General features: G+C 49.8%; 1 protein-coding gene across 2 annotated transcripts; it reads right to left on the bottom strand.

The window, feature by feature from the left end:
* Positions 1-350: 350 nt before the first annotated feature.
* On the bottom strand, positions 351-19,398 carry ACKR2 (atypical chemokine receptor 2). 2 transcript variants are annotated; one of them, XM_047771231.1, is made up of 2 exons: positions 19,211-19,398; positions 351-6,813 (listed from the first exon to the last, which is right to left on the bottom strand). In XM_047771231.1, exon 2 carries the CDS (start codon positions 6,782-6,784, stop codon positions 5,627-5,629), a length of 1,158 nt encoding a protein of 385 aa, XP_047627187.1. In that variant the 5' UTR covers positions 6,785-6,813; positions 19,211-19,398; the 3' UTR covers positions 351-5,626. The 2 variants fall into 2 exon arrangements, with proteins under 2 accessions (XP_047627187.1, XP_047627196.1); XM_047771240.1 differs by lacking the exon at positions 19,211-19,398 and adding an exon at positions 14,066-14,344.
* Positions 19,399-24,751: the final 5,353 nt, after the last annotated feature.

The raw sequence follows: 24,751 nt of genomic DNA, 5'->3' as shown, positions 1-24,751 counted from the left end.
TCCCCTCCCTTCTTTCTAAAACACTGTCTCTCACAGCGGATTCCACAGAATTCATTTCTCACAGCAAGACCAGGGAAGGGGAAATTATCTGTGGGCAACTCAGTTTGGGAGGCAAGACATGCCTTGACAAGTCCTGCAGCAAAGACACTGGGTAAGTGAGTCAGGCGGCATCTTGCAAAGGTTGGTCTCCACCCCCGCAGCACTTTCTTTTCCTCAATACTTATTCCTCATCCTGCAGAAGTCAGTCTAGAACAGTGTCATCAGAGAGCAGTACCAGGCAAGCCATATGTGTAATTTTTAATTTCCTAGTTGACACATTTTTTAAAAAAAGTCAAAAGAAACAGGTGAAATTCATTTTTATGCTGTAGTTTACTTATCTAAAATATTAGCATTTCAACATGAGTCAATGTACAAACAAACATGAATGAAATACTTTTACAATTCTTTTTCCCCTCCAAAGCTGGTATGCACTTTTTACCCTTGATACTGAGCATATCTTAATTCAGACTAGCCCTATCCTGAGTGTTCAACAGCCACATGGGGCTAGTGGCTTCTGTATGGGATAGAGCAGCTCTAGAGAAAGGCTGCCTTTATTCAAGGTCCCTCCTCCATGCCCCCTCTCCCCTTTGCACCCCAATCTTGGGCTGATCTTCCCTTGCTTTCCACAACCATTGCTGAGCTCAGAGCTCTCAGCTACCCACAATCCCAGTCTCCCCACAGGGGTCTCACAGCACCACTGACTCAGTTCGGCCCATGCAGAACTCAGCATCTGTGCCCCCACCTCTGCCCAGAACCAGCCCCTTCTCCCGATTTCCCTGCCCCTCACTGCACCACCACCCACCCCATCCTCCAGGGCAGACAGGGAGGGGGGACCCTCAGCTCCTCCCTGTCCCCCACATACACTCAGGCCCCAATTGAGTCAGCCCAACCCCCTGTGGGGCCCTGGAACTTTGTCACCTCTTCCCCACCCTGACTGCTTTTTTTACAGCTCAGGACTCAACATTTCTCTCCACCTGGGGCCTGCTGCCAGACATTTTTTTCCAAAAGCACCTCTGAGTGTCCCCCTTTTCATTTTTTGGCTCCCCATCACCTCCACACACCTGACGTTTAATTTTGCCACAGTTGGTCCCCGAATTTTCAATCCAGGGCAATTCAACTTTGGCGACTTTCTCCAATGGAAGCATCCGTGAAGTACAGTGCTTGCCTTCACCATGAACCCTTGTGCCGGCTACTCCCGGAAGCCTTCTTGACCCTTGCCCATCCCATCCTCTGGCCAGAAATGGCCTCCATCCCCTGGAGTTCCCCTACCACTGTGGGCATCACAGCACATCTGTTATGTCATCGCTTTCTGTGTTCTGGTTTCTACTTCCTGCCCTCTGCTCTAGACTGGGGCCCACAGGGAGTGGTATCTTATTCCTCTATCTCCGACCCCAATTCCCTAAATGCAGAGTAAATTACAGAAACCTGACTTCTTCCAGTCTTGGCTAATTTACTTCATTCAAATAATTTCCTTGCCCTCCCATCCTCACTCAGCTCTCCAGCCTGTGAAATGGGAAAGTCCCTGGTGCCAGGCATGCTTTCCAGGGCTGGGAGAGGGTGAAGGGTGCTGCTGCAGGACTGTAGCTGGCTGACAGCAAGGCCTGGCTGGTGCTGGAACAGGAGGGGAAGTGACTGAGGGAGTTGGTATAGGGTCGGAGAGGGAGGCCCAGGCAGTGTGAACCCCCTGCAGGCACCACCCAGGAGGGCTTCTCTCTGCCACCCCAACCCTACATCTCCGACTGGCCTCTTCCTTTGTCTTGAGGTTGCCTGTTTTGCCCCCAGTTTTCTAGGATAACAAGGCTCTTAGAGTGGGCAGGGGCCAGGCTGGGGGCAGCAGTCTGTTCTCACAACTATGTGACTCTGGACTGGGGCCTGCCTTTCTCCAGGTCTAGATGCCCCCAAATGGTGACATCTGCCTGAAGCCTGATAGAGCTCTGATTGGCCAGGAGAAGCCAGGCCCACAAGGAGAAGAGTCACAGAGGGAGCACAGGGGAGGAAGGGGGAGCATAGGGGGCTGGAAGACATCACTGGAATGCTTACCAACAATCTCTCTCACACAGTCAGGCCCTGTGCCAGAGCAAGTGTGGGAACAAGGGTAAAGACACAGGGCTCTCCCATACCGCCTTGGCCTGGACCTAGCTGCTGCATCCCCTCATTCCCCTAACTCAGAGGACTAGGGACCAGGAGCCTGGCTTGTGGACAGGCTGGGGCAGGGCTGAGGGCCCAAGTCCACTAAGTCAGGACCGAGAGACCTCAACCTAGAGTTGACCATGTGCAGATGTCCCAGAAATGTCATGGATCCTGTGGTCTGTTTGAGAGTCTGCCAGGGACCGAGGGACACCTCAGTGGGTCAAGCATGAGATGAAGATAAGTATGCCATCCTACAGTCAGGGGTGGTCACCATAACAACATGCGCCCCAGGCAGTGGTGAGCAGCTAGGATTAGTATGCACAGTAGAGGCCCACGCCCACCTGCTAGGGGAGGGACCCATGACACCCACAGTTCTACGCCCCCAGCATGGGAACTGCTGTACACAACCTCCACAAGGGCACCCTTCCCACCCTGGCACAGGGCTTGGGGCAGCAGAAAGACTGAGGGCCTCAAGGATGCATCTAGTCACTGCCTGTCCTCACCCACCAGTTCTATGGCCAATCCCTCATTTCTGCACCAAATTTTTCTCCCTATGTATATCCTCTCTGGGGGGAGCTTATAACAAAGGAAGATCAGAGATGGCATGCCAATGGTGGACCTGCAGGCACCTGGAAAAATAAAGAGATACTTTTCCATAAGCAATAACCTCTGTGGACGCTCACAGCACACTTCACAAGGTGGGGGTGGGCAGCCCTGTTCCCAAGCAGAGCCATGCCTGCCCTCCTCCCTTGGTCACCTGGGTAGAAGGGTCTCCCCTGCCTCAGAGTCCTAGAGCCAGGAGAATCCTGGAGGCTTTCCGGAAACCCCAGGTAGAAAGTACAGGTATGTTGGGCCATGCAGATGGGAAGCCAAGCCTTGGGGCAGGCAGAGAATGGCAGGAGGGACCAAGGTCCAGGCTGGGAAGTCAGGTTGGGATGGAGAGGACACTTCCCTGGCCTGCCTCCAACTCTCTCCCTGACCAGTTTGTGAGAAGGTGCAACCAGAAAACCTTCTCACAAACTGTGCTGCAATCAGAGTCCTCACTGTGGTCAGCTGCAGTGTAGGGCATCTGGGACAGTCAGAGGGACCAAGGGGTCAACTGCAGCCAGGCCTTCTCCTCTTCTGTGGGCACAGGCATCAGGGCACTAAGGGCACTACTTCTCACATACCTGGTGTTTGCGGAGAGCACACCCACACACTCACACGGCTGGAGAGAGGCACACAGGAACACACAGAAATCTGCAGGCACGCACCAGACCCACGTGGACTCAGTGAGCCCTCATGTCAGACCCACATACACAGTCGTAGGTCAGCCGTAGGTACTTATCCAACACACACAGCAACACAGACACATGCACATCGACCCCACCACACACACACTGTGTCCTCCCTTGCCTGGCATACCTTGCCCATCCCCTCTGTATGTCCTGAGCACAAAGTTGGGGACGCTGGATGCCCAGATGTGTTGGCACAGCTCCGGCTGCCACGTGGGCAGGACAGAGGTCCCCTGTGGGGCAAGATTTCAAGAGCTCTAAAACTGAACCTCATCCTCAAACAAATCGTCCTCAAACAAATCACTACCTTCAGATTCAGAGGATCTCCTCTTCCCAGGGAACTGTGTGGGCTCAGAGTCTTTCTTCCTAGTGGGGAATCTGGGGCCTTGAGGAGAAAGAACTAAAGGCACCAGAGCTGAGAGAGACTGGAGGTGGGGGGCACACAGAGGGGAAGACCAGCCAGGTCAACTCAGGCAAAGTCCAGGGACAGTCCCGCTAATAACACATGTGCAATGACCATACCATTCCAGGGCAAAAAAAGAGTGGGAGGAATACTGACCACCTGCTCAATTCTCTATCCAACCAGCTACTCATTCCAAAAACAAAAAAAACAAAACAAAACAAAACAAAAAGCCCACACCAACCTAGTGAGCACCTACTACATTCCAAGCATGGCTGAAGCAAAGGGAATGCAAATTTTACACCTGCAGACTGGAACTTCCATTCACCCAGCTGTGTGTCCTTCTGGCCTCCGTTCCATCCACCTAAAAGCTTCCTTCTGAGCACTTCTGTCTGCCAGGTTCTGTGCTGCATTTTCCATGACAGACATGGCAGGTTGTGCCCAGCAGTACTAAGAGGTGTGGGAAAGCAGTGAGCACTCTAGAAGCACAGGAAGGAGATGCCGCTGTGGGCCCGGGGCTCCCTGGGGCAAGGTTTCTCAGGGGATGTGTTAGTGGGCAGGAAGGATGCTGACCTTGAGACATGAAGCACCCAGGCAGGGTGTATCTGGCAGGAGTTCTTAGGTTGCAAGTAACAAAACACCACTACCCCAAACCAGGAGGGAATTTATTGGTTCATGTAAGCCATGCCTTGCTCCTGGGCTCGAGCACGGGCCCTGGGGTCTGCTCACTCACTTTTGTCAGCTCACCTTCTAAAGTTTCAGCTGAGGAAGGAGCAGCTCCAGACCTCACACTCCCTCAGCTTCAGTTTCCACTCTGCCTGGCTCATGTGCCCATCCCAAGAGGATCTCTATGTCAGGGAAACGTGAGGCCGTAACTGGCTGATGACCCATGCTCTACGCAACACCCACCAAGCACAAGGCAGAGTAACCAAGGAGCGGGTTCCCAGAAGGAGGAGGATTCAGTTACACAACAAAGGTGAGGTGAATACCTGATTGGAAAATGATCTCTGTCCTTGAGGAAGCTGGCAAGCCCGAAGCAGAGATGGGAATGGGCAGGAAACTGCAAGGGGTGCCTGGCAGCCAGGACATGAAAGCAGAGGTAAAGGAATAGAAGAATGAAACTGTATAGGATTCTAACTGTGAAAAGCTCCAGCCTAAAAAGTGGACAATGATTCTGGACTAGACGGTGCAGGCTCCAGGGAGCACTGAGGGCTCCTGAGAGGGGGTGTGGGAGGCAGAGGGAAGCCCATGCTCTGGGACCACCAGGAACACATGTTCACTCTGCCTCCCACCCACCCACACTCTCCTATAGGTGGAGCACCTCCAGCCCCTCTTGACCGCCAGCCCCTGGATCTATCATCAAGGCTGTGATATTGCACAACAGCACAATAATATTTCCCCATCTGAGCCACAGGGAAGAGGGCAGCCTGGAGGGTGGCAGGCCTCGGACTACTGTGAGGGAGATGGGAGTGACAGCTGAGGGGGTCGTGATTGCCCTGGCTGCAGGGTGTAGACGAGATGACAGGAGAGCATGAGGACTGGAAACACAGAGGGCAGTTGGCGAAGGACTGCAGCCACTCAGCCATCAAGACAGAGTCCCCTAGAGGGCGGTGAGGAGCGGGAAGGGAGAAGGCAGGAGTGAGCAAACGCTGCTGGTGTCAGAGGACCGAGAAGGGACCACCGCGCTTAGCAACTGAGTCACCGAAGCCTTTGAAGGGAGGACTTTGGTGGATGTGCCACTGAGCTGGGTTCCATCTGCTCTCAGAGACTGTGGTGTGGCCGATCAGGCTGAACTCCCCACGTTCTCCTTGTTGGGGGCGTCCTCAGCCTGCCTCCCTTCGAGATCATTCATACTGGTTACATCTTCCTGGGCAGTGAGCCTGCTGCTCTCAGAATAGCTGGACGGCGGGGCCTGGGCAAGGTAAAGAGCCTGGTGCCGCCTGAGCACAGCGGCCAGGAGAGCCTTAAGGTGCCGGCGGAAGCGGCGGCTGGAGAAAGTGTAGAGGACGGGGGTGACGCAGCAGTGGAGGAAGGCGATGCTCTCTGTCACCTGCAGCCCGTAGTCCAGGTGCTGGCTGACCTTGCAGTCCCCAAAGACTTGCAGGTCCAGCAGCGAGTGCAGAAACAAGGTGAGGTTATATGGGAACCACAGCACAAAGAAGGCCACCACCAAGGCTACAGCCATCCTTAGAGCCCGGCCCTGACCCGGGGGCCTCAGCCTGACCAAGACACAGCCGATGCGGGCATAGAAGAAGGTCATGGCCAAGAGCGGGAGGAGAAACCCCAGGAGGTTCTGCTGGAAGCGGAGGAAGAGCTTCCAGATGGTCCCATGCCCCCCGAAATCCGCATAGCAGTCCCACACATCCGGGTGGTTTTCATGTGTCCTCACAAAGACCATGTCAGGGATGGAGACAGCCAGGGCCACAGCCCACACGACAGTCACAAGGAGCAGGCTCTTGGCCCGGGTCCTCAGCTGGTGGTGGGGCCAAGCCCACACAATCTCCAGGTACTTGTCCAGGCTCATGCAGCTAATGAAGAAGATGCCACTGTAGAAGTTAATGGTATAGAGGGTGCTCACCATCTTGCACAAGAAACTCCCAAAGACCCAATGCCAGGCCACAGAGATGCCCCAGAAGGGCAGCGTCACCACAAACAGGAGGTTGGAGATGGCCAGGTTCAGCAGATAGGTCTCCGTCATCCGCTTTCGAGGCACATACCAGAGCAAGACCATGAGAAGAAGGAGGTTCCCGCCCAGGCCCAACACGAAGATCAGGCTGTAGAAGACAGGCAGAAAGACTCTGCCAAAGGACAGCACCTCATCCTTCCTGCAGAGCATGAAGGCCGCCTCGTCCAGGTAATACTCATAGTCATAGAAGGAGCTGCTGTTCTCAGAACTGGTCACCATGGTGGTGAGTGGCAGAGGGGAGTCGGAGGTGGCCATGTCTGGAGGACACACCCAGTCCTGGAGCTCTGCAAGCCAGAGAGCAGCATGAGCAAAAGGAGACGAATCCAGGCCTCCCGCCCTCTCTCTAAACCCACTTCAGCCACTGCATCCAGTACACTCTTCACAGTTACTCCAGCACCTGTGGTCTAGCAAGCAAGAGCACAGGCATGCAGAGCCCAAGGTGGTCACTTAATAGCTGTGTCACCATGGGTAGGTGACTTAACCTCAGGTATTCTCACAGTAGTCACTTCTTTCGTGATGGTTTCTCTTCTTTATTTTTCTCCCTCGTCATTTATAAAGATAATATCTTTGATGCTTTTCTTTATTATTTAGGGATACCGATTCACTTGTCTATTGTGTCTGCATACTCTTCCTCATGCATGGCTTACAATTATTCTTTGTGTGGCTTTCCTTTTTTTTTTTAAATAAGAGCATCTCTTTAGTGGGGCTTGTTTTTTTCTATAAATGTCTAGCGTGTGTCCACTCTGGCTTTGAGCTTTTTTCTCTCACTTGAGGATTTCTCTTGCTTGGGTTATTTTTAAAATATTTATTTATAAATAGTTTAATATCAATATTTTCATTTATAAATACTTACTATTTTTAAGATATTTTATCCAGTATATGTAGGTTTGTAGCACAGAGTTGTTAGCTATGATGAGAGGACCTTTTAAACCTTTGTCTCACTCAGATTTCCCACTTTTACATTGGTATTAATAACAGTGCCTACTTCATGGGGTTCTTGTGAGGTTTAAATGTGATAATTCATGCAGACTTTTTTTTTTTTTTCCTTTTTTTGGCCGTGCCCATGATACAGAAGCTCCCCGCTCAGGGATCAAACCCGAGCCACAGCCGTGACAAAGCCAGATCCTTAACCACTTAGGCCACCAGGGAATTCCAATGCAGAGCATTTTAAGCTCTACAAAGAATGTCCAGAACATAGGAGGCATTTCAATAAACTTTGGCTTAAATGATTTCTTTGCCCAGAGCTGAGTTCATCACCTTCCAAATCAGCCACTTCTCCTCTCCCATGTCTACCTCACTGAAGGGCACTCAGTCACCCGAGACCAGAACATGGGAGATGCCTCAGATTCCTCCCTCACCCCCCCCCATCATGCCCTGTGAGTCTCCACCTCCTCACTGCTGTCTGCATATGGTCACTACCCATACAAATATATACGTGATACTCTTTTAATAAAATTAAGACAAATGCAATGCATGTGCATGTAACAACAACCTTACAGATATAACAACAAACTCACTTCGCAGAACTTCTTGCTGTGAAGGAGTTCAAAGAGATGAAAGACGGAGTTCCCTTCGTGGCTCAGCAGTTAATGAACCCGACTAGGATCCACGGGGATGCAGGTTTGACCCCTGGCCTTGCTCAATGGGTTAAGGATCCGGCGTTGCTGCGGCTGTGGTGTAGGCCAGCGGCTACAGCTCTGATTCGACCCCTAGCCTGGGAATTTCCATATGCCATGGGTGTGGCCATAAAAAGACAAAAACAAAAAGGAAGTGAAAGACAAGGGAAAAACAGGCACAGGACTCGAGATGGCAGCTTCCTGGGTAGGAGACGCCAGACATGAGATGGGGACAGGTCATTGCCCATGGTCAAGTTCCCTCTGGGCAATGGCTTCCCAGGTTTTAATTATATTATTAAACGTAATTTTTAAAAGAAAGCCTCCCATGAACCAGTGAAAAGAGGCTGATATGAACCAAGACTTATGCTCAGTCCTGTTCTATGTTCTAAAAGGAGTGAAACTTCAGGTTCAGCACCTTAGATTGTTCAGCAAGAAGAGGGGAGAGGGCTTGGGGAGGAGAGAGGAAGGAGATAATAAAGAATTCATACCAAGCAGACAATCCCGCACAGCCACCAGAGTAGGCCTGCAGGCTGGCGAGGATAACGGGCCACAAACCAAGAAATACAAATCAACTCCACCTTGTACCTCTGCATTTTTTTTTTCTTCCTTGATTCAAATGAGGTTGCACTTTTTTTTTTTCTTTTTTTTTTTGGTCTTTTTGCCTTTTCTAGGGTCACTTCCCTCAGCATATGGAGGTTCCCAGGCCAGGGGTCTAATTAGAGCTGTAGCCGTCGGCCTACACCAGAGCCATAGCAACGTGGGATCCAAGCGGCGTCTGCAACCCACACCACAGCTCATGGCAACGCCGGATCCTTAACCCACTGAGCAAGGGCAGTGATCAAACCCTCAACCTCATGGTTCCTTGTCGGATTCGTTAACCACTGCGCCATGATGGGAACTCCGAGGTTGCACTTTTTAATAGGTTCAATGCCATTATGGATTTCTTCTGTGCATGGTTGATTTTTTTGGTAGGTGAGATTCTCATAAGAGGTTTCATATAGTAAGGATTTTAGCTGTTTACATAAGTATTGCAATGATTTTCCCCAGTCCTTCCTGGCAGAAGTTTTGTTTATTTTTCTTCTAGGTAGAATTTTGAAAGAAATGTAGACTCAGACCCTCAGTGGACCATCTAGTACCCGTGACACTGTGACGTTATAGCTGATGGAAATATGCAGTTCTGCTAGAATCTTCCTATTTCTGGAGACTCTGCCCCACCCTTGGACTCTTGTCAAATGTCATCCAGGCCAGATGGTGGAGAGACACACAGCCTATCTCCACCCCAAGACCTCAGCCTGGGAAGCTTTATCTAGCACTGGGCTCTGACCCTGAGTGGCCTCAAGAACTTGGCCCCGAGCATCTTGGGGTCTCCTGTCTCTGAGCCCCTGTCTTTCCTGGGCAGCAGTAAGGTCACCCCCAGCACTTGGCTGGTTTGGGAGTCGGTGAGCTGCTGGGGTTGGGAGGAGGGAGTGCCCTTCTGCACCTGGGCCTGATTAGAGCTTATTAGTCAAGAGTTACCACTAATTAAACACCAGCTCTTCTAGTCTGTCAGCACTGACATTGACCCTGACCTAGCTTCTCAAAGTCCCTGACTTTTGCTTTAATAAACAACCAAGGCTGATGATTGCTTCGATCAAAGCCAGGAGTCGGGATCAGCAGGCCCCAGCATGGACCAGGTCTTCTTTCCAAGGCTCCCTTTACCTGGAACACTCTGTTCCTTTTCCTCTCCAGACCTCTGGCCTCCTGATCTTTCACCCTGGGAATCTTTCCACATCCTCTTGACCTCTGGGGCCACCAGCCCGTCCCATCACTTTCATCAGTAATACCAGAAATGATATTACAACCAGCACCCATATACGCACATAACCATTGGCCAGGCACCTTCATGTCAGCTCTGATAGGCCTGTAAGGCAAACCAGGAAGGAACTGTCAGCCCCACCCAACCCAGGAGCAAAGTAACTTCTCCACAGGAAGCCACTGGCTGAGCTGCATCTGAATCCCAGGTCTTCAGACTCAGGAATGGTGCCTTGTCCCAGACCCATTTATCCTCGGCTTCTGTTCTGCCCTGTCCAGGAGTTACCAAACAGGGGCCACCTGAGAAAGGTGTCATTTGGGCTCAAGAGGTCTTGGTTGCCCAGGTTTGGCCCCCATTGGCTGATCTGGCCTCTGTAGATTCCACTATTAATGCCCCCAAGGCTTTATGGGGCCTCTTTGGGAAACGCAGCCTCCTTATAAGCAACATGATAGCCTCCCAAAGACATCCACACTCTAATCCCTAAAATCTGTGAATATGTTACCTTCTATAGCAAAGGGGACTTTGCAGGTGTGATTACAGATCTTGATCTGGGGAGAGCACCCTGGATTGTCCAGATGGGGCCACTGTAACCACAAAGGTCCTTTCTAAGGGAGGCAGGAGTGTCCAAATCAGAGAGGGAAATGTGAGGATGGAAACAGAGGCCTGAGTGATGCAGTTACCAGACAAAGGATGCAGGCAGCCTCTACAGGCCAGATAAGTCAGGGAACAAATCCTCCCCTGAGCCTCTGAAGGAATGCAGCCTTCTGACTCAGACTCCTGACCTCTAGAATTTTAAGATAATAAATTTGTTTGTTTAAGGCACTGAATTGGTGGTGCTCTGTCACAGTGGCAATAGGTAATGTACTTCCTGTGACCCTTCGTGCCTCCAAATCTAAGACTGAGGTAGTCAGAGTACATCGTGTCCACCTCCTTCAACTTATGCGTGGGAAAGCTGACACTCATAAAGGGAACTATATGCAAAGCAGACAGTGAGCCATCAGTGATGGCACTGAGCCACAAACCCCACAATCCTGATTCCCCTTCAGGTCTCTGTTACCCCACCCCTAACTGTACCTCTAAGCCTGTTCTGTTTTCCCTTTCTTGGTTTTCATTTTTCCTTATTGCCTGAAATCATTTGGCTTATCCAGCAGCACTGCGAGGGGAATGAATGGGGGTGTCAGTTACTCACATCCTAGTATGAATTAGCAGATAATAAGGCAACCCCAGATGAAGCACTGCCATAGAAGCTTTGGAAAATCCAGGGAACTAGACAGAAGGAGGCTTTAGGGAGGAAGGACAGCAAGGGCAAGGTCAGCTGAGCTTTCCCTACAATGAATCCAAGGGCACAGAAGCAAACCACAGCATGTCTCCGGGGCAGTAACAGCATGCTTCCAATGACATCCTGAGACTGCTGGCCTGTGCTGGCTCCAGCTTTAACTTAGCAAGAACCTGGCTGGAGAGCAGTTTCTTTTCCTGAGAATCCAGGGCTCCCCTCCCAGGCCTCTCAGAGAAATCAAAGCCGAGGCAATAAGAGAAAAAATACTGCATCCATCCAGACAGGAAGGCAGGAAAGCAGCCCTGTAAGGCAGAAAGGCAGCCTTCTATGAGCTGAACACTCATGTATAATTTTCTCATTTAATCTTCACTGTAGTTCTGGGAAGCAGTACTGCTATGATCCCCATTTCCAGAGGAGGAAAATGAGGCTTGGAGGTGAAGCCCAATTGCCCACAGCTTTACATCAGCAAATGATGGGCCTGGGACTGGATGGCCTACCAATACAGGGTAGAACTGAAACCAAGAAGAATGAACCTAACTCCATATTAGCTCTGTTGCCTGGGCCCAGTCATGCTGGCTCTGCACCTTTGTCTCCTCTAACAGTAAAAGAATGATGCCTATAGCTGGAAATCTACATAATAACCCTTTCTCGAGGCTCTGCCTCCCAGGCGTGACCTTTAAAGGCATAACACTTTGGGAGAGTTCCCGTCGTCGTCGTGGCGCAGTGGTTAAGGACTAGGAACCATAAGGTTGCAGGTTCAATCCCTGCCTTTTCTTGGTGGGTTAAGGATCCAGCGTTGCCTGAGCTGTGGTGTAGGTCACAGACATAGCTTGGATCCTGCGTTGCTGTGGCTCCAGCATAGGCTGGCAGCTACAGCTCCAATTAGACCCCTAACCTGGGAACCTCCATATACTGTGGGAGCGGCCCTAGAAAAGACAAAAGACCAAAAAGAAAAAAAAGCATAACACTTTTCATTCATATAGAGATATAAAGGTGAAGAACAAAAAACACCATTGGTCTTGTTGAAGCTTTATAGGAACGTGGTGACCAGTCTGACAGTGGACAGCTGTAAGAACAAGGATTACTGCCACCCCACCGGGGTCTGGCTGATACCAAGAGGAGTGCAATGAGCAGCCACACCCACTCCCCCTTTAATATAAAAGCAGCCTGAATTCTAACTCGAGTAAGGTGGTTCTTTGAGACACTAGCCTGCCATCTTCTTAGTCCACTGGCTTTCCAAATAAAGTCACTATTCTTTGTCCCAACACCTGGTACCCTGTCATGTGGAGAAGAAGTAAGAGCTTGGACTCAGTAATAGACCCGATGATCCTCTGCCCTCAGCTTCCCTTTTCAACATGAACCAAACTTGAATTTGAAGGATGAGCCTCTGAGAGTGGGATTTCTGGCCCTAGCAACCAGTAGCAGAGAAGATTCAAAGTCAGCCATGTGCTGGGGCTGGCTCCTATCAGCTGGTGAGAACTAGAAATGCAACGTCTGGGAGGCATTCAACAAATGATCAGAGAATCAACCAGTTCCACATTCAGTGACAAGTCAGTAGCCTGAATTTGATTGTGGTGGGAGTACTGACACCAGGGCAAATGCTACAAACTGGAGCTTCCCTTCCCTCGCCCACCACTACTGAAGAGTGCGTTGTTAAACCTTTACCAGCATAGCCCTGATCAGGACCCCATGGAGCTTGACCAGATCTGCCTGTCTTGCTGTCTCCCTGTCTGACACCCATCACCTTCCCTTTTCCACCTCCCACGTCAACCCCACAAGCTGCCTCTGCCCCAGGCAAGAGCCCTAGAGGACAGGGTCACGTGTAGGTGCCCCCACCCGCCCCCCGCCCTAGGTGCTCACTCAGCAAGCTGAGTGTGCTGCCCACAGTGAGGCTGAGACCAGGGAACAAATAAACAAGATCAAAAGTGACCCCAAGAGGGTACACCAAGCTTTCATAATATAAAACAAAGAATAACATTTGAGATCACGTCTCATGGACAGTAATTTTGCTGACTTCCTTGGAAAAGGATTTGGAAATCTTATCCTTTAAAATGCAACCTCAATCCTCCCCTCCTAGCAGCCTTACTGGCCACTGGCCTGGTGAAACCCCCACCCCAACCCACCCCCAGCACTCACAGCAGGTTGCTCCTTCGCCTTAAATCTACCCTCCCGGAAGCAAAGTCACCTTTTGAGAATCACTCACCTCCTTTGCTAGACTGGGAATTACCAGGGGCTGGGACTCCCCAACAGAGGGCTGGCATCTGAGAGGCATTCAACAAATAACCATAGGGAGTTCCCGTCATGGCTTAGCAGTAACAAACCTGACTAGCAACCATGAGGATTCATGTTCTATCCCTGGCCTTGTTCAGTGGTTTAAGGATCCGGCATTGCTGTGAGCCATGGTGTAGGTCACAGACTCGGCTTGGATCTGGCATTGCTGTGGCTGTGGTGTAGACCAGCAACTCCAGCTCCAATTCACCCCTAGCCTGGGAACTTCCAGATGCTGCCGATGCAGACCTAAAAAGACCAAAACAAATAAACAAAAAACAACCATGGAATTAATCAGCACGGTCACCCAGTTCCCTCCCTTCTCTCGCCTCCTTTTCCCCTGGCCTGGTTTTCTTCCTCCCCCACTAGCGCCTGGCACATAGCTGAGCCAAGGCCCTCCTTCCTTCCGGGAGTTGTTTTCTCAGCTTGGGCAGGTGTGCCCCAGCAGCCTTGGGAGCCAGCGCCTGGCCCAGAGCCCCGACTGCTTCCACTTGAGCCAAGTGCAAGTGCCACTTCCAGCTGGCACAGCCTCCCTGGACCAGTGTCCCCTGGGCTGTGCCCTGCAGCCACCCCCAGCTCCCTACCTCAGAAGCCTCCCTGACTGCTTCTGGAGGCCGGGTGTGGAGAGGGAGTCCCAAGGCCTGGACTCTTCCCTGGCTCAGCCTGCAGTGGCCCCCTCTGTTTATAACTCTGGCATTCCTATTCTGCATTCCTGGCCCAGCTATAGCTGGAAAAGTTGAGGCAGGAGCTGTGAAGTGACTCACACTCTGACTGCAGGGTCTGGCTGCAGAAAGCACTCCAGTGTTGGGGCACAGGTGGGGGAACTGGTAACAGCATCTATTTTCTTCCTTCTGGGTTTGGAGAAACACCAGATTCTAAACACCAATGTGTATATAACAATAATAGCAACAACAATAATAATACCCACCACTTACATAGCACTTACTATGGGCCAGGCTCTCTTCTCAGAACTTTACATGCATTCATTCATTTTGTCTTTTAATAACACTTGGAGGCAGGTACTATTGTTATCTCTATTTTACCTGTGAGGAAACTGAATTACAGAGAGGCTAGGGAACTTGCCCAAGGCCACACAGCTAGTAAATAGCAGAGTCAGGATTTGAACCCAGGCCCAGAGTCTGGCTAGCTCATTAAAAGATAGGGGAGAAGGCTGGGGACTGGAAGTGACAGGAGACCAGGATGCTTGAATGGAGGGCTGGTTGTGGGGCTGATGGTACATGAGTAGAAAACAGGAAAAGGAACTGGGAGCCACACAAGGACACAAGGAAAAGAGGCCCAGGACCACAGGAATTGCAGGCAGGGAAAGAATTCAGGAATGAGCAGCTCAGGGGGGCAAAGAAAGGTCTCCGCTCTACTGCTCAGTTTGGTTTGACCTTGGGCTTAAACCTTCAGGCTCTGCAGCCCCAAGACAAAGACAGTTCAAAGACAGGGCTTCCATACTGGCACAGTGACAGAAATACAGATCAGTGGAACAGGAGAGAAAGCCCAGAAATCTTTTTTTTTTTTTTTTTTTTTGCCCTTTCTCGGGTCGCTCCCGTGGCATATGGAGGTTCCCAGGCAAGTAGTCGAATCGGAGCTGTAGCCACCGGCCTACACCACAGCCACAGCAACATGGGATCCGAGCCACGTCTGTGACCTATACCACAGCTCACGGTAACGCCAGATCCTTAATCCATTGAGCAAGGCCAGGGATCAAATCCACAACCTCATTGTTCCTAGACGGATTTGTTAACCACTGCGCCGTGACGGGAACTCCTAGAAAGCCCAGAATTAAACCCACGCACCTACAGCCAACTCATCTATGACAAAGGAGGCAAGAATATACAATGGGGAAAAGACAGCCTGTTCAATAAGTGATGCTGGGAAAACTAGACAGCCACATGCAAAAGAATAAAATTAGAACACTCCCTAACACCATACACAAAAATAAACTCCAAATGGATTAAAGACCTAGATATAAGACCAGACACTATAAAACTCTTAGAGGAAGACATAAGCCAAACACTCTGACATAAACCACGACAACATCTTCTCAGATCCACCTCTTAGAGTAATGACAGTTAAAAAAAAAATAAACAACTGGGACCTAATTAAACTTAAAAGTTTCTTCACAGCAAAGGAAACCCTAAACAAAACGAAAAGACAACCCACAGAATGGGATAAAATATTTGCAAATGAATCGACTGACAAGGGATTAATCTCCAAAATTTATAAACACCTTCTGCAGCTCTATACCAAAAAAACAAACAACCCCATCAAAAAATTGGCAGAAGACCTAAACAGTTAATCCTCCAAAGAATACATACAGATGGCCAAAAAACACATGAAAAGATGTTCAACATCACTCATTATTAGAGAAATGCAAATCAAAACCACTATGAGATACCACCTTATACCAGCCAGAATGGCCATCATCAAAAAGCTTACAAATAATAAGTGCTGGAGAAGGTGTGGAGAAAAGGAACCCAATTACACTGCTGGTGGGATTGTAAATTGATGCACCACTGTGGAAAGCAGTATGGATATGGAGATTCCTCAGAAAACTAAAAGAGAACTACCATTTGATCCAGCAATCCCACTCCTGGGCATCTATCCAGAGAAAACCATGACTTGAAAAGACACATGTACTCTGATGTTCATTGCAGCACTGTTTGCAATAGCCAAGACATGGAAACAACCGAAATGTCCGTCAACAGAGGAGAGGATCAAGAAGATGTGGTACATATACACAATGGAATATTACTCAGCCATTAAAAAGAACGAAATACCAGCATTTTTAGCAACATGGATGGACCTAGAAATTATCATGCCAAGTGAAGTCAGTCAGACAAAGAGACACCAACATCAAATGCTATGACTTGTGGAATTTGAAAAAAAGGACACAATGAACTTCTTTGCAGACCAGATACTGACACACAGACTTTGAACAACTTATGGTTTCCAAAAGAGAGAGGTTGGGGGGTGTGGGGATGCGCTGAGGGTGTGAGATGGAAATACTATAAAATTGCATTGTGATGATCATTGTATAACTATAAATGTAATAAATTCATTGAGTAATAAAAAATTAAAAATTAAAAACTAAAAAAAAAAAAAGGCAGGGCTTCCACTGCATGGTTTTCTCATGATAAAATATATAATACTTACAGCAAAGGATTTCATGGAATTAAGTGTAGTGCTATCATTTTAACAGCTAACACCAGTGTGCTGGGCGCAGGGACCAGGAGCTTCTTATATTTAACCTAGTGTTTAATCTCTATGAGAAAAACGTGAGGATTAACTATCATTAGTCCCATTTTATAACTGAGTACACTGAAGCACAGAGAGGTTAGGAAACTGGCCCAAGGTCGCAGAGCAAGTGAGTAATAGACCAAGAACTAAAACTCAGAGTCTATGTTCTTAAGTTACATTGCTTCTCAAACAAAATGCTCTCACGATGACTTTATTAGACAAGCACTATTTTTATTCCCATTTCACAAATCAGGAACTGAGGCTCAGAGAGGGAGAGTAACATGCCCAAGGACACACAGCAAGTGTATGGCAGGATTAGAAATTAAGTCTCAGCAGCTGGCTCTAGATCTGGAGCCCTTAATCACACACTGGGAGCTGCTGGAAGCCCTCTCAGACTCACAGGAGTGGCAGATGCCTCTTCACAGTTCCCCATGAGAAGCATGGCATTAGATTCATTGCAAGTGAATAAAACACAATGAGAACAATACTAACCAGTCCTGACATTTACATGGGTCTCTTTTATACCCAGGTCCTTTTATTCCTGGCTCCTTTGTGAAGAAGTGGGCAGGTGTCCTCCCTGGTTTCACAGGAAGCTCAGGGCCACATCACAAGACAGGCAGAGCTGGCCCTAGAGCCCTGATGACTGAGCCCTGGACCACTGCACACACTCTGTCTTTACATTTTTAACATGTCTTTTTCCTGATTACAAAACTAACATATGCTTAATGTAAAATGTGAAAATACAAGACAAAAAAGAAAGAAGAGGCTTAAAAACTCCCCATAGGGAGTTCCCGTGGTGGCTCAGTGGTTAACGAATCCAACTAGGAACGATGAGGTTGCGGGTTCCATCCCTGGCCTTGCTCAGGATCCGGCCTTGCCATGAGCTGTCGAGTAGGTCACGGGTGTGGCTTGGATCCCGCATTGCTGTAGCTGTGGCACAGGCTGGCAGCTACAGCTCCAAGTAGACCCTTAGCCTGGGAACCTCCATATGCTGCAGAAGTGGCTCTAGAAAAGTCTAAAAGACAAAAAAAACCACAAAAACCTCCCCATAACACTATCCCCCTCGAAAATAACCCTTGGGAACGTACTGGTATATCTTGTCTGTTTTCATGCCCAGAGCCCCATCTGCTGCACTGCACTTCCCTGGGTTTGTGGACTCAGAGCTTGGCTGGAAGAGATCAGTCTTGTCTGCACAGGGGAGGGGGCCCCTTGAAGCTTCCTGCTCCCTGGGATCTGTGAGGCCCGCCCACTCCCCATGCTCCCTGGGACCCCAACATTACTCACTGTTTCCTGGCTCTTATCTGGGATGTTTGTAACATTGATAAAATCACAAAAGCAACCCCTCCTCCCAAATCTTATACCAATTATTAAAAACTAAGCAGTTTTACAGCACGACTCTTCAAGGAGCTACTGCTGAAGATTTTCACATATTTCCCCAATCGTTTTGGCTTTTTTTTTTTTTTTCCCTTCTCTTGCTGCCTGAAATTTCACCACTCACTCCTCATATTTGCATTTCAGCATTATGCTGGGGTTGAAATGAAATACCCTCCCACTGCCACTGCCCCAAGGAAGACTGGTACACTCAGCATGATGCAGTGTGGAAAAATAGACATTCTACAGATTAGTTTCCCCCCCCCCCCCCCATTTTTTTTTTTTAATGGCTGCACTTGCAGTATATAGACGTTCTGGGGCAGGACAGTATCGGAGCTGCAGCTGCAGCAATGCCAGATCCTTTAACCCACTACTACCCACAATGAGAACTCCCTCTGCAGCAACCAGAGCCAACGCAGTCAGATTCTTAACCCACTGTGCCACAGTGGGAACTCCCAGATTAGTTCGTGTCTTGATGGCTGAGTAACCCTGGGCAAAATTACTTAACCTCTCTGAGTCTTAGTTGTCGTACCTATAAAATGCCTCCCTGGTGGCATTTGCATAATTAAATAAGTGCCTGGCACCTAACTATTTGCTCCTTTCCAGGCCCTAAGATGACACTTAGCTCAAGCTGGGATGGATAAGAGGGGATCCTGGGACTATTCAGGGCAGATGGAGAGGGCTGAGAACTTGGTGGGGGCAGCAAGAGAGGATGGGGGGGCAGCACAAGGAGAGAGTGTGGCTGTGCGTTCAGCCCTGGGTGGGGTGCCTATAAAGGCCTTCACATGTCTCCATCAGAGCTCAGCCCAGAGGGGAAAGGGGGTGCCTGAGGTCACCTAGCCATGTCTGGTACCAATTCTCAGGGGCTTTCAGAGTCCACAAAGCAGATTCTCAGAGCCAGAGTCAAGGGGACAAGGGGTACCACATTGCTCCCAGCTGCTGGGGCAAGTACTTCAAGAGCTGCCCTGGAGAGAAGCACCACACGCAGCCCAGTTAGCACCTGCCTCACCACACACCTGTCCCCACTCTCCAGGCCACTGGATCCAGTCTCTCCATCCCTGTGGCCCCTGCGTAGGGTCCACCCCATTCCAAGAGAGGCTGTAACCTACCAGAGTCAGACCCGCTTGCCTGGGGATGTCCACCTGCATCCAGGAGGAGCACAGCAGCGCCCAGGAGGAGCACAGCAGCTTCCCTTCTTCCTCAGGAAGGTACAGCGGGAGTGAGTCTCTTCATAAGCTCTTCCCCACCCTGGGCAGCTTCCAGCACACATCCTGCTTTCCAGCTGGAACCCTTTGTGCCTGCCCCACCTCTGCTGCACAGCCACAAGCTGTTTCCCTAATTGAAAAATGAGTCAAGCTGAAATGACTGCCCCTGTGAAAGAGCATTGCCCCCCAAAATAATCTAATTACTCTGGAAAACATGTGTGCCCAAACACACTTCTTGGCATGATTTCCCACAGCTGGGCCAAGCCTCCAGGCCTTTGCTCACCCTGTTCCCTATTGAGGTGGCCTTCCCAACCTGCAGCTTCAGTGGTCCTGGAGGGCACCAAGCCACAGCAAGATCCTGCCTCCATTGGCCCCCAACTCAGCTTCTTTATTCTTGACTCCTTCTGAGCTGTGCTGTGTCTGCTTCAGCCACAGTGTCAGTGATATTCTCATCTCCTAGATGTAACCAACCCACCTTCCCTCTTTCCCTTCCCCGCTCCCCCACCACTCCCATCATGGCCCATATCTCTGTACAGCTAGCTGTCTGTCCACCTCTCTGCTCCCAGACTGGGTCACATGCTCCCAGGCCAATGACTATATCTGACCCCACCAGCCTGAGCCCAGAGCCAGGCAAGGGCAGACTGAATGAACAAATGTGTGTGTGCAACACACTGCCTGCCATTTGCTTGGTAGTATGAGGGTACCTCTCTGCTAGGACAGCACTGTGCACCAGGGTCAGTGTCTCAGCCACCTTCACTTCCAGCCCCACTGCCAGACTGACACACAGCAGGTACTTGCTGCATGCTCATTGTCCCTACCTGAATTGAGCAGTAATTGAAGAGCAGAGTCTTATAGGCCCTGGCATCAGAGTCACAGAGAGCTTGAATCTGGCTCTGTGTGTACCTGCTGTGTGACCTAGAGATGGTGGCTTTACCTCTCTGATCCTTGGTTTGCAGCTCTTTAATGGGGGCAGGGATGGTGCCTCTCTCAGACAGGCATGATAAGAACTGAATGTCCCCAGAAACACAAAGACTTAGACATTTGCCTTTCTCTGGGGTCAGCAGGGCACCCAGAGTGGAGACCAAGCCTGTGATGGCTTCTCATGTCAACAGAGGGGAGCAGGGGACCTTCCTAGTGGGTGGCTCTCCAGGCCAAATGCAAGTCACCAATAGGGAGAATAAGGCCACAGAGCGTCCTTCTCAGTGCATGAAACCAGAGGGACCTAACTTCAATATGGTTCGTTACTGGGAGGAAATTTTGATTGCTTGGTCAGGTGGTGTCTGCCAGGTTTTTCCCCTATGAAATCACCACTTATTCCTTTGTACTTAAACATCTTGTGGAAGGTACTTTGAAATTATGCAAAAACCTGTTATACTTTTACAACTGATTTTAGCTTGCATTTGATGATGTTTTCATACAAATAGGCCTTCTTCCTATTTATTTACTTTATTTATTTATTTATTTGCTTTTTAGGGCAGCACTCTCGGCATATGGAAGTTCCCAGGCTAGGGATCGATTCGGAGCTGCAGCTGCTGCCCCATGCCACAGCCACAGCAACCTGGGATCTGAGCTGAGTCTGCGACCTACACCTCAGCTCACAGCAACACTGGATCCTTAACCCACTGTGCGAGGTCAGGGATGGAACCCACATCCTCATGGATCCTAGTCGGGTTCATTAAATGCTGAGCCACGGAGGGAACTCTCCCTATTTATTTATTTATATCCATATAGACTCATGAGTATTCATTTTATTCCATTATTATCATCATTTCTTTGGTTGTTCAAATCATCCTCCTTTGAAATATCTTGATCCACCTGCTTCCTGTTGACTTGATTTTCCAGCCACAGCCCATCAAACACCTACTCCCTGGAAGGCAGGGCAGGTCATGGGGGGAGCTGAGTCTTTGCATGAGGGGCTAGGTTTCCCTGGAAGTCACTTCCCAGCAAGAGCTGGACCTTTTCCAAGGATGGGCAGATTCCAGTCAGGGGAAATTAGTCATGGCTCCAGAGCCAGGTAGTTCCAGGCAGGGCTGGCCAGGTAGGCCCAGGTCCTTCTGCTGTTTTCCGGTCCAGCATTCTGCCCTCCATCCCAATCTTGACCCTACCCATAGCAGCACCAGCCAACCTCATGCCCTGAACTTTTCCTCCTTGACTCCTCCTTCTCTGCTCTGCTGCATGAAGAGAAGTGCAGAGAAGCTCAAGTGGCAGACAGCCGGGCAACACTTACCTAAATTCCTTCCTACAGAGGAACTGCTCTCCACCCAGGGGATAGTTACCAGCTGTCCTCCACTGGCCCCAAGGGCAGCCAAGGCACAGACTGCAGTGCACTGCAGCAAGGAAGTCAGTCAAGAAGTGGGACTTTCCATGTCATCTTTACTAGGCTGACATACTCCTAACTCACTGCACGGTCCACGGATTACAGTGAAAAGTGGTATCACATTTTCAAAACACCTGCTCCTCTCTTCAGCCAAGCACTGACTATGAACCTGTCAACCTTTTGTAATTGCCTCTTCTCTCCTGTCCACCAACAGCCAGTTCTAGGTCTGCTTCCCCCAGAAGCCTCCCCAAGCATCTCCAGGCCTCCCTGGTGCCCTGCTCTGAGCTCCTCAAGTCTCTAAAGGGCAAATCTGTCCTGCAATGACTGCACAGTCCGAAAGATCAGGGGCCTTGTACATCTGCATGCAGAGTACCCAGCACTACCCACACAGAACAGGAACTAGAGAGCCAGTGATTTGCGGGTGGAGCCCAGTCAGCTCTTGACAAACTGACTTTTAGATGAAAGAGACCCGATTTAGCCCTGCCTCAGCCTCTCACTTGCTGTCTCTTTCTCTCCGTTCTTCTGTATTCTTTGGGCCAAGTTCACCCCATTCTGGGCTCCAGGGTCTTACAGTTGGAATTCCTAAACAGAAACATGCCCCTGAATTTAGAAGTTCTCTTAGTGTCTCTGTTTAGCCACCTCGATTAGATGTTGTGCCAAAACCTCAGACCAGCTTTGTCCTATCATGTTCCACTGACGGCTCAACAGGAGGAAATGTTCGTCTCACCTCTTCCATTTCCTCTTTCTGCACCGACCCTGCCAGCAAGCCCCCTCCAGCCACCCCAGACACATGTTGTCTCCCGTCTTGTACATCTGCCCAGAGTCTCATGTTCAGGGCCTTGGGGGCAGGGGCTGCTTTCAGCTAAGGTGGGAGGGTGTATATAAACTATTCACCACTTTCCAGTCCCTTCCCTTGGTACAAACATACTTGTTTGAAATCAACATATTTATTCATTTATCAAAATACCTTCCACTGGAGTTCCTGTTGTAGCGTAGTGGAAATGAATCTGACTAGGAACCATGAGGTTGCGGGTTCGGTCCCTGCCCTTGCTCAGTGGGTTAAGGATCTGGCATTGCCATGAGCTGTGGTGTAGGTTGCAGACACGGCTCAGATCCCGCGTTGCTGTGGCTGTGGTGTAGGCCGGTGGCTACAGCTCCGATTGGACCCCTAGCCTGGGAACCTCTATATGCCTCAGGTGTGGCCCTAGAAAAAGACCAAAAAAAACCTTCTACCACATATTGCATGTTAGAGTTAATGTGGTGGTTCTCCAGATGTCTTCTCTGTGGGTTAGGCCATGTTGAGGTTATCACACCCATTTTCCCATTTTGTGGCTGCGGTTGCCAAGACTCAGAGAGGGAAAGCCACTTGCCCAGAAAGACACAGTCGATAAGAGCCAGTGGACTTTCTGATTCCCACCCCAGGGCTCTCTTGCCCACAGGTATGTGAATATTCTGTTTAATTCTTTGCTCCTCCCTCTCTCTCACCTCCAGCTTAGACCTAGTGAGCTCTTCTAGGACAGAAATTATTTCTTACTCATCTGAGAATCCCTCACAGAAGAGCCCAGGCAGCACTTGACACACAGTAGACATGCAATACAAGCGCACTAGATTCATGTCTGCTTCCACACAGAAAGCTTCCCAGGATAACCCACTTTTAACTAAGACCGTTCCCAGTGCTGTTTATACACAGACTCCACTCCCTGGGGCTTCTCTGGAGAGCAGCTGTAGAGGGTTGGACCCGATGAGGTCCGTAGTCCCTCAGCTATGACCCGCTGCTGGCTCCGGGGCTTCACCCAGGATGACATGACCCCAGCCAGCTGGAGGTCAGGGACGGCAAAGAGTAGCCGCTGCGGGTAACTTCTGGTTCAAAGCAAAGACGACAACATCACCTAGGACTTGGAAATGTATTCACAGCAGAGCTTGCAAGTGGGTCGAAGCATGGACAGGCCGAGCTGCCAGCTTTCTGTAGCCAATTTCCCTTCTCTGGAATTATTTTCTTTTTTTTTCTTTTGTCTTTTTAGGGCCGCACCTGCAGCATTTGGAGGTTCCCAGGTTAGGGATCTAATCGGAGCTGTAGCCACCAGCCTACAACACAGCTCACAGCAACGCTGGATCCTTAACCCACTGAGCAAGGCCAGGGATGGAACCCGCAACCTCATGGTTCCTAGTCGGGTTTGTTAACCACTGAGCCACGATGGGAACTCCCTGGAATTGTTTTCTTTTAAACACTTTTAAGGTCCTGGAAACTGAGAAAGCTGCAAATCATCAGTTCAGAACCAAAAGCCTTGTGACCACTCCCCAAGGGGCCCTGACTCCCTCACGCCCACCCTCGACCCCCAGCCAGTTGGCCGACTGCACTTCCTTTCCAAATCCAGATGTTTTCTCCTCACCAGATTCATTTTATAGTTTTATTAAGTTTTTGATTATGGCGGTTTTCAAACATATACCCCAAGAAAGTGCCAGGATAGTATAACGAATTGTCAGGGGTCCACCATCCTGCTTCAGTGATTATCAACTAGTAGTTAATCTTTTCACCTACACTACCACACACTTACCCCTTACTGTACTTTTTTTTTGTCTTTTTTTTTTTACCATTTTTTGGGCTGCTCCCATGGTATATGGAGGTCCCCAAGCTAGGGGTCTAATGGGAGCTGTAGCCACCGGCCTACACCAGAGCCCCAGCAACGCTGGATCTGAGCCGCGTCTGCAACCTACACCACAGCTCACGGCAACGCTGGATCCTTAACCCACTGAGCAAGGCCAGGGATCGAACCTGAAACCTCATGGTTCCTAGTCAGATTCGTTAACCACCAAGCCACAACAGGAATTCCGTCCCTTGCTGTATTATTTTCAAGCAAATACCGGACATCACATCATGTAAGCTGTAAAAATTTGAGTATGTGCCTTTGAAAGATAAGGACTTTGAGGATGGAGTTCCCATTGTGGCTCAGCGGTAACAAACCTGAATAGTATCCATGAGGCTTCGGGTTCAATCCCTGGCCTCACCCAGTGAGTTAAGGATATGGTGATGCTGTGAGCTGTGGTATAGGTCACAGACACACTCAGATCCTGAGTTGCTGTGGCCGTGGCTGTGGTGTAGGCCGGCAGCTACCACTCCAATTTGACCC

This window comes from Phacochoerus africanus, chromosome 1, assembly GCF_016906955.1.
Source record: "Phacochoerus africanus isolate WHEZ1 chromosome 1, ROS_Pafr_v1, whole genome shotgun sequence".
Taxonomy (NCBI): domain Eukaryota; kingdom Metazoa; phylum Chordata; class Mammalia; order Artiodactyla; family Suidae; genus Phacochoerus; species Phacochoerus africanus.
This window is presented reverse-complemented; position numbering and strand designations above follow the sequence as displayed.